Here is a 10017-nt window from a genome sequence, read left to right as displayed (position 1 = left end):
GTCTTCCTAGGTGGTGGTCTCCCATCCGAGTACTAACTAGGCCCGACCCTGCTTAGCTTCTGAGATCAGACGGGATCGGGCTTGTTCTGGGTGGCGTGGCCATAGACTGGCAATTTTTCATTATTAACTGGAGGATTTAATCTGCTTACATTTATTATGGTTACTGATATACTTGTATAAAAAAACGCACCATCTTCCTATATGCATTCTACATTGTCCCAGCTCCTCGGGTTCCATGTTCCTGTTGGCCTGCTTGAGTGGTTTTATCATTCAGTGTTCCTCTTCTTTTATTTTGGAGGTTATAGACTTCTTTATTTCTATTACTTTAGTCATTTTAACAATGCATTCTTGGCGTATCAACGTTTAATGGTAATTTATATTCTATCCTCATTCCAGGTAATTCAAGGACCTTTAAACAATTAACATTTGGTTTACTCTAGACTCGTATGCTGTTGTTGTATGAGTGAATATTCACACTGAGTCACCTTGGAACCTCTTAGGGAGTCCCGGAGCAGTCTTGGGTCGCCCAGTCTCACCCAAGCCTTCCTTCACGTTAACATTCTATAAGCATGGAACTGCAACTTAAAAACATTCACCGGACCAGACTCTTTATGGATGATGTGTACCGCAGAGAAGTGACGCATGGGTTTTTCGTGTTTCCGAAAGCAAGGAGGTTGACATCCTTGTGGTCAGGACCATCTCCTTTCAGCCAAATGCAATTGAAAGCTTCAGGGAAGGCTAATAGATCTGCATATAAAATGAGGTACATTCAGAAGACCATAAAGAAACTGTAGTTGCCAGCAGGCCTGAGGCTCACCTAAGATGATTCTACAGGAGCAGAATCGCTTTACTTGCTGCTAAAAATCTTTTTTGTTTTCCTGTCTCCTCAGCAGACCCAAGCTTGTGGCCCCCTTTAGCCGTGGGTGTGGAAGGAAGAGGCAACGTCATTTCTGTGTATGTGTATACAGAGTTGTCCAAATGAAGTGGGAAAGAAAATTTAAACTGCACGTTTGTTTGGTTTAAAAGGGGGACTATTTTTCTCATGATTAATCACAAATTAAAACCATTAAAAAGGTGTTACCACTTTCTGTGGAGGGGGGGAAGGTGGGATATGTTGGTTAGTGAAATTAAACTTCAATTAAATTATGTTTCACACAAGCCTGGAAAGCAGAGACGTTTTTACCATTCTTATTTGATTTAGTTCAGTAAAGTGGAAACACTTATTTTCTGTAGCGTAGCTAAATATACTAAACACACCTACTTTTGTTATCCTAAATTTCCACCTGTGCCTGAAGCTATGTGATAATGTAACCAGAGGCATCTTTGACATCTTGGTGTGGGAAGTGAGCATCTTTATTTTACGTGGCATCCTGTTGACTCTCTGAACCCACTCAGCATCCAAGGCTACAAATAGTGACATCACAGTACTAAGCTTCTCGTTTTCTTCATGAGCTCAAGCTGTATTTCTCGATTGGAAAATGATATTTCTCTGACTTCATAGTGGACTTCTAAAGAGCGAATGACTCAGTGTCGAGTCACTGAGTCGTTGGTCCCCTGGGGAAAGAATTCCAGAAGCTCAGACTCTTTGAATATAACGTAAGCCATTTCAATCTCAAGACCTATGTATGTAAAGAAACCACATGACCCTCTGCTCCAGCCTTATTCTGTTTCCATCTTACAGATGAGACAACTGATGCCCAGAAACGTTAAATGATTTGTTCAAAGTCATATGACTAGTAATTACCAGTGTTCTTTCCTAATGTTTAAATTATGTTTTCCCAAGCTCAGCAAATACACAGACATGAGGGTTTCAGAATCCACACCAATGCACAGCAAGTTTCATTTCAATGGCAGCTTATCCTGAAGCAATCTGGAGATCTTACTCACAGCGTTACAACTACAAAAGCGCCTTCGCAGTTTTTAAAGAGCACAAAGCCCCTCGCTCGACTCTCTTCTTACCTTTCAGAATCTATGGATGGATGAGGTAGGCGTGCAATGTCTTTTGCAGAGCAGAACTTGACAGAAATTGAAAGCTTCTGTCAGGAGAACCCAGGCCTCCTGACTTGCCATCCTGACACCCGACAGATTTTGCTCTGTTAATTGGCTCCTGTGCAGCCAGCTCTTTTAGCAGCGATTCTGTGAGTCTTCTGTGGCGCATCTTGATTTAAAGTGAAATGTCAAAAAGTCCTTCTCAGCCACTCCAAGCGTCTAGGGGAGCTCGTGTTTAGGTGACTGGACAGAGAGGGAGGCAGCCAGCCTTCAAAACCGTTGTGTAGACATAAAACTAGATTTATTCAAGCTCCTCAGATTCAGAAAATAATTCTCAGAAAGATAGTGACTGAGGAGTTTGATTTCTTTCTGAAGAGATACTTTCCCTAAGGCCACATGGAATTGCAAGGGAGGTTTATGGGGAAAATGCCACTGTGACCTTAGAGGTGCAATCTCGAGGTTCACACCATAATGAGGAATGGAGTACTATTAAATTATGCTGCATATTTTAGTGATTCCGTTAGCGGTAGGCCAACAAAAAAAAACACGTTGAGCTCAGAATAATTCTGGAAGGAGGATTTTGCCAAGGAGATTTTAATGTCAAGAATGTATGTGAAGCTAAAAATAAGCAGCTCACGCGCATCCCAGAGCTACGTGTGAGGATGTATATATAATCAAATTAAATTTTTCCATTTCCACTTATGGAAAAATCTGTTGGTAAAAATTGACTAGAAAACATTTAGTCATATTTCACTCGGATTACGCTTATAAATACCAAACTCCAGACTTGTCAAAATAAACCTCACCAGCGCTTCCTGGCTGAGGAGACAATGGCAGCCAGCAATATGCAAAAACATTAAGGAGCTTATGGACATGTCGTGCTTGGAAAAGCCACAGGAATTCAGCTCCCCACTAAAGAGAGGGTTCAGGGACACCAAAGGGGAGAGTGTCCCTGAAGTGTGATGAGCCCAGAGTGGCCTAAATGTTGGATGCAAGGCAAAGAGCCTTTGGAGACCCTCAAAGACATGCAAGACCCAGGTCCCAGCACTGGCCGAGACAGCAGGTCTGTGGCCCATCACGTTTTCACGCTATTTCTTTCCGTATCAGAGAAAGTGTCCCCTCAATTCCGACCTTGCCCCAAAGGGCCAGCAGTTGTGCTCTTTGCACAATGGGTTTGTGGATACAACGGGACTGTGAGGTTGGCTGCTGCCAACACACCCATCTGCAAACCAAGGCCATCTGCAGAAGAGGCACTAGGTGCCAATGCCTGGAAATGAATTCACTGGCATTTTAAGGACAAACATCTTCTTGGCTACAACTACCGAACCTCCAATCCCAAACTGGAGAGCGGGAGGATCTAGGCCTCAGCAAGTCTTTTATTTGCTTCTTAAATTGGAATTAGGACATTTGTGTACAACTCTGCTTTGCCCAAATCTGGATGCCAGGCCAGCAGTGTCTCTGTCCAGCAAGTTCTGGGGCTGACCAGTGGGAAGCAGGGGGCACCTTTCTTGGCTGGCATGAATGGTTGGAGAGTTCTAATTGGCTGATTATATTTGCTGATGCAGGTGACACACACTCATTGGGAAGTTTGCTTTGTGCATCCCCCAAGTGATGAAAGGAACGGGGTGACAAAGTTGGCTCAGGCTCCATGCACATGCCCAAGGTGGTGATGGGGACCCAGGAGAGCTGATGGGGCTCGGCATAGCACCACCACTGCCCCAGGGTCTAGATGAATTCGGGCTTGGACAGAACCTGCATCTCATGCCTCTCGGTTCTCTCTCGGCACGTCATCCTGGAATCCCGTGATCTTTGCTCACTAGAGAAAGAATAAAACAGGGATGGAAAATAATTTGGTTTAGTGCAAAAGAAAGTAGGAACATTAAGAGATAAGAGTTATGAAGAATGCATTAAGGAGCAGACACTGTGCCTAGCACTGTCCATGTAATTCTGTTGACCTTCCCACCAGAGCCCAGCACCAGAGCCCAGTGAATACACAGCACTGGCCAAGAGGTAGGCACTACTATTAACCCCATTTCACAGGTGAGCAAACTGAAGTTTACGAAGTTGAATAACTCGCCCAAGGTCATAGGTAGCTATGAATCATCAATGGCAGGATTTGAACCTCAGCCACTGGCATCAAATCCAAGCCTTAAACCGTCCTATGATTCTTTCTCCTATAGCTTTCTCCACCTACTTCCTGTGGCTTTTGCAGGAAAATAGCTGAAAAACAGCAAACGTGGCAGGGGTCTCATTTTGGCTCTGTTACTAATTATTCCTATGCCCTCATCGATGTCACCTTGGGAACCTTAATTTGTGTATCTGTAAAGTGATAATAATGCTCCGTGTCTCGCTATCACCACCACATTGTATTGAGGCGATTCACGTGGAGATGCTTTGAACTAAAGAAATGTCTTCTCTAGGTGAACTGATTGACAGTTGCTCCAGAAGGCTCTGTGGTACAGGAGAAAGAGCATGGGCTGTGGCCTGGGCCCGGGGTTAGACTTCGTCAAACTCGTGGGACCTTTCTGGCCCTGAACTGTCTCATCTGTAACCTGCTGGGAAGCTCTGGAATGAGGAAGATACACATGGGCGTCCGAGCTCCGTGGGTGGCAGTGTCTGGCCCAGCGGGAGCATCCCTTACCTGCGGGAGCGTCCCGTACCTGCGGGGGAAGCAGAGAGAGCTGCTGAAGGCGCAGTAGATGAGCGGGTTGATGGCGCTGTTCAAGGCCGGCAGGTTCTGAATGATCACGGAGGCGTAGAAGCGCTCCTCGGTGTCTGGAAGGAGGCCGAAATTGTCCAGCATGTCGAAGAGGAAGTACGGACTCCAACAGCAGATGAAGGCTGGGGAGAAGAGAGCCGTGAGCGCCACAGCGGGCCACGGCCCCGGGTGCTCTCTGTGTCGCCTTGGCCGGAGCTTCAGCTAGGATGTCCCTGAGCACCTGGGACCGCGCAGAAATATTTACAACGGTCGTGTGTGCGAATGTTTATGTCGTGACCACCTGAAGACACGCACACGTACACACCCCACAGGTGCATTTCCAAAACGGCACATTTCCTGGAGCTTCTCTATTTGCAAGGGAAGGTGCGATGTGACCCCCTTGAGACTCTATCGGAGGCCTGGGAGCGTCTCGCGGTGGGAATGTCTTGCCGTGGGAACTTCTCGGCGGGAAGGGCAAGTTGCCTTGCGGAGCATCTGGAAGAGGTGTGGTTTCTGCACTCGAGGGCGTGTGTTGGGGGCGTGGTTTCTCTGGGATGCAGGGCAGTCCCGCCCCTGCCCCCTACACCCTTTGAATGCCCAACGGACATTTATGTAGCAGAAAACCCTGTTCACAGTTACCACACTCTAGACCCCTAACTATTTTATATAGGAACACAAATGTTTTTAATAAATACTAAATTTTTAGAAATGCAATTTCCTCGCAAATGAGGAAAGATCATTTTGTTTAATTTGGAACTGTAGCAGGGTTTGTTCACCTGCTCAGAAACTCAACCCACTGACAGCAATCTGCTTTATTTTTTATGTCTCCATGAAAATACACCTGTATTGGTTTTCATCTGAAGCTGTTACTATGTCTGGCGGACTATTTCATTCTTCTTCCTGTGTAGCTTTGCCCAAGTATTTACATGTTGAAATTTGCGTTATTTCATTATAATTATTTTTTTTATTCCTCCTTTATATTATCATATGTTGATTGTTTAAAAATCATGTTAGGTCAATAGTACTGCATATACATTTCATTTCAGGATGATAATGGAGCGTTGCGAAATATTTGTTATAGAAAGGGCTGTTTTGGTCGGATTGGGCTGTCGACATTGGCGGACCTCCTCGCCAGGCCTCCCTACTCTCTGATTAAAAGGACCCCAGGCTGGGCATGTGGTTCTTGATTACAAAGGCCTGTGCTGGCTCTGGAACACATGTATAAGTTTTCCCGACGGAGCAGCCAGGCAGTGGGCATCCATGCTTCTGATTGGGAAGGCAAAGGAGTTTTTGGTTTATTTTAGAATCTTCTGGGAAAGGATTTTGAGGCCTGGTGGGTTGTATCTGCTTTAGCCCCAGGCCTGCCTGCAGTGTTGTTTTGTGTCTATATTCTGCTGGTTGAGTCCTGCCGCATGTGGTCTGTTTGACATTTTGCTGTTGTATTTTCAAAAGGTGAGATCGACTGTTTTGGTGAATTGACATGCAGCTAACACGAGGGCTATGCTTTCTTAGAGTGCCCAAGGGTCACATGAGGAGTAGGGAGGGGTAGTCTTTGAGCTACATAAAAAAGAAATAACACAAATCCCCTTCCTTCTTGTATATCCTCATTCATTCATTCATTCATTCATTCGACAAATATTAATTAAGCACCCAGTGTGTGGGGAGCCCTATTAAGGCTTTGGTGGCAATATTGTAAGGAACACAAAAGTAAAAGTCATTGCTCTCATGGAATTATTACTCCACCAGGAGAGACAGACAATAAGCAGATCGATATTTATCTTATAATGTCAGGTAGAAGTAGGAATATGAAGAAAAATAAGGCAGGGTAAAGGCTACAAGGTGGCTATTTAAGACTTGTCGAGAGGCTTTTCCGAGGAAGTGACTTTGCTAGGAAACAAGATGAGGTGAGCTGGTAAACCATGCCACCATCTGGAGGCAGAGCGTTTTTGGGAGGGTGACAGTTCGAGGTCCCCAAGGTGAGAACAAGTTGACATTTTGAAGAAATATCGAGAAGACCAGTGCCACTGTCATAGAATGTGGGAATGAGGCTGGAGATGTGGGTGGAGGACAGATCACAGAGGCCTTATACGACACAGAAAAAAGGCGGGGTTGTATTCCAGTGCAACGGGAAGCCGTAGATGGGTTTGCAGGGTCCCGATAGGGTCTGACTTACATTTTTAAATGATCACATTGGCTATTTTGCTGAGAAGGAATAAGAGAAGACAAGTGGCAGAGTTCCAGGCAGAAGTCGATGGAAGTTTTGACCGTGAAAGTGGTTTATAGATGATGAGAATGGTTGGACTTGAGATCTGTTTTGTAGGTGGAGCCTCCAGGCCTTGCTGGTGGACTAGTTATGTGGGTGTGAAAGAAACAGAATAATGATGGACAGGTGACCCTTAGGTTTTTAGTGTGGACACTGGGTGAATGACAGTGTCACTTACTGAATTGGGAGCCACAGGGTGAAGAGTTCCTTTGCAAGGGTTGGGAGAGCATACGAAGACTTCTGGTTTGACATGTCAAGGACGATAAGCTTATCAGATGTACAAATAGAGATCTGAGGTAGAAGCCACAGATATAATTCCTAAGCAAAGGGTGTGTTCAGAGAAGGAGGAACTCATCCAACGTTGCTTGTCAGTCAAGTAAGACGAAGACTAAGAATTGACATTTGGCATTTTGGAGGTTGCGGCGACTTTGGTAAGGGTGGTTTTGTGGGAGTTATAAGATGGGAAACTAATAGAAACAGGGTCCAGAGAATAGGAGGTAGAAAGTGGCGGATGTGCTAGAAAAGGACGTGGCGAGGTGGGCCCGTTGCTGAAGAGGTCACGAAGGAGCTATTCCACGGTGTCTGCGATGTGCGTGCGTCTGATCCCATCGAGGGGAAAGTCTGGGACGGAGACAGATAACTGGAGGGGCAAAATTCTTGAGTCGGCAGGAAGGGACGGGATTCAGGCTCAAGTGAGCATTTTGGATGTAGAAAGAAGCAGTGTCAGTTTATCCACAGAAATAGGAGAAAAGACAGAGCACACGGTAGAGATGCTTCGCATTGGTGCATGTGAAAACAGGAGGACGAGAAAGTTCTAGTCTGTTTACTTGTCTTTTCTCAGTGACTTAAGAATCAAGGTCATTAGCTGAGAGGGCTTATGGGAGAGGAAGTATTGAAGGCTTGAGAATAACAAAGAACACACACCAATCTGGTACATATTAGGTGCTCTAGAAATACTTTTTTTTCTGAGATGAGGTGACTATGGGTTTTACAAGTAAAGAGAAAAGTGAAGAGAAAAGGGGAGAAGATAGGAGAGAGAGAGAGAGAAGATACAGAATCCATTGGGGAGAAATTTATAGTCACCCTGAAGTTAAATATCCAGACGAAATGGGATGCCACTGTTGTCTTCCTTTTGGTCATGAACTTCGACGCTGACGGAGAATATGTATTAAAGAAAACGTCTGGGTCAGTGGGTGATAGTGAACATCTGCTTTAGCTAATAATCAGATTTTCTCCAAATCACCCACCCCTTGACCTTGCTGGACAAATATATTAATGAAGAGAGGATTTAGGAATTAAATGTTGTCCTTTGAAGGAACTGCAGATAGACTGATAAGTTCCACACATTCCTCTCTAATCAGATGAAGCCATAGACAAGTTTCTTTCTCCCGTGGGCTCTCCACCACCGGATGCGGGGACACGTTTGCTTTGGGGATGTTAGCACAGTTCTGCGACATAGGGAGGGACATTGCTTACCGAGAATGATGACCATGCTGTACTTGATGGCCTTGATTTTTGCCTTCGAGATGAGCCCTCGGTTGTAACTGGTGCACAGCTTCCCATCTGGAGATACAAAAAGAGAATGGTAAGATGAAGTGTTGTTTCCGGACCACTTATCTCTGCTTATCTACGCCCAGGAGGGCCCCCTTGGTCATTGTCAGAGTAAAGATGACTCTGGGCTGGATGTTGGAAACTGCTCAGTTTGCAGCTTAATCTAAAATGCAGATATATTGGGACATCTAGACTCTCTCGAAGAGGCTTGGCTGTTTGCCCTGAATCTGCTGAAGCTGGAATTAGCCATGTGACCACAGTGGCCATGCTGAGACTCCCATCTGGTTGCTTCGGCAACTTAGGGCAAAGCCGTTTTCTTAGGTTGGTTACCCCAGACTAACTCATTCATCTAACTCAGAAACTCCACTCTCAACAAAGCTCAAACTGCAGATATTAAAAACAAAAATAAACAAACAAACTCATCCCAAAGAGGAGCCTGGACATAACTTTAATCCTATTTGGGCTGTCATTTGATGGTATTCATGTGAGAGGTAAATATAAAAATCCATTAGAATATCAGCTTAATGGACACAAGAATGTTTTTCATTCCTTTATCCTCTAAACTTAATGAGTGATTAATATTTGTTGAATGAATTAATACAAACCTCGCTCTAGTCAAGAAATGGTAAAATAAATGTTGATTAGAATGGACAGAATTCAGCTCAATAGCTCGTGGTAAAAGAAGTGGAGAGATGGCCACTTTGGGGGTGCAGATGTTGGGTGCAGGGTCCCTGGACGCTGTGAGAGAATATTTGCTGTCAGGGCCTCTGCCAGCCCCAAGCAGCTTCAGCTGGGTGTCACTGATTAGGGCTCAACAGGTACAGCTGTGTGGTGGCCCAGGTCAGAGCCTACCCAGGGCACCTGAGTCATATGGGCAGGGCAGCTGTACACGTGTCCTCTCTACAGTGTTCAGATTTCATGTTTAAAATTTATTTTAATCCCCATAGAAACTGGTCTGAAGTTTACCTCTCACCCTTCTCCAAACCAATCCAGCCGAATCCAACAAGCCGGCACATCTGCTAAGAGATCAGACCTGAACAAAACAGGCTAAAATGGAGTTTCTGTTCTGTAGGAACTTTTGGTTCAGCATGAAAGATCACACGCTCCCCACAAGGCTGGATGACATGAGAGATGAGAACCAGCTATGAACAGAGAAGAGAACTGTCGCCCCCACTACTGAGGAGGCCGCGTGGCAGATTCCAATGGCAGAGGAGCTGGGGTGCAGGCGAGGGATGGGAACATGCGTGCAGCAGAGGGAGCGTCCTCAGTCAAGACACGGAAACGGGGAGACGTGAGGTGTGTTCAGGCCACGGTGAGTCTCCCCACTTGGCTGGAGCCTGAGAGCATGCTGGGGTTCAGGGTGGGGACGAGAACTGAGGGCAGAGTGGGGAGACCTTGAATGTCTTCCAGAGGAGGTTGGACCACACGAGCCATGGAAGCTTCTGAGTGTGTTCACAGCATGAATATCTACCTACTCATTGGAGAGGACGACCTCTCATCAGGAATAATAGGAATG

The 10017-nt window shown here is 45.5% G+C and overlaps 1 protein-coding gene across 2 annotated transcripts in view; it reads right to left on the bottom strand.

The window, feature by feature from the left end:
* Positions 1-3674: 3674 nt before the first annotated feature.
* The window catches only part of NPSR1 (neuropeptide S receptor 1), a 114271-nt gene continuing 107928 nt past the window's right edge, over positions 3675-10017 (bottom strand). Inside the window, exons 7-9 of one of the 2 annotated variants that reach the window (XM_011362477.1) lie at positions 8427-8513; positions 4650-4830; positions 3675-3805 (exon numbers count right to left, since the gene is read on the bottom strand). In XM_011362477.1, the coding sequence (XP_011360779.1) occupies positions 3715-3805; positions 4650-4830; positions 8427-8513 (359 nt within the window). In that variant the 3' untranslated portion in view covers positions 3675-3714. The remainder of the gene's footprint in view (positions 3806-4649; positions 4831-8426; positions 8514-10017) is intronic. The other variant, XM_011362478.1, reaches the window with a different exon arrangement.

Source organism: Pteropus vampyrus, unplaced genomic scaffold, assembly GCF_000151845.1.
Source record: "Pteropus vampyrus isolate Shadow unplaced genomic scaffold, Pvam_2.0 Scaffold75, whole genome shotgun sequence".
In the NCBI taxonomy this organism is placed as follows: Eukaryota; Metazoa; Chordata; class Mammalia; order Chiroptera; family Pteropodidae; genus Pteropus; species Pteropus vampyrus.
Note: the sequence above shows the minus strand (reverse complement) of the source record. Positions and strands in the feature narration are given on the sequence as shown.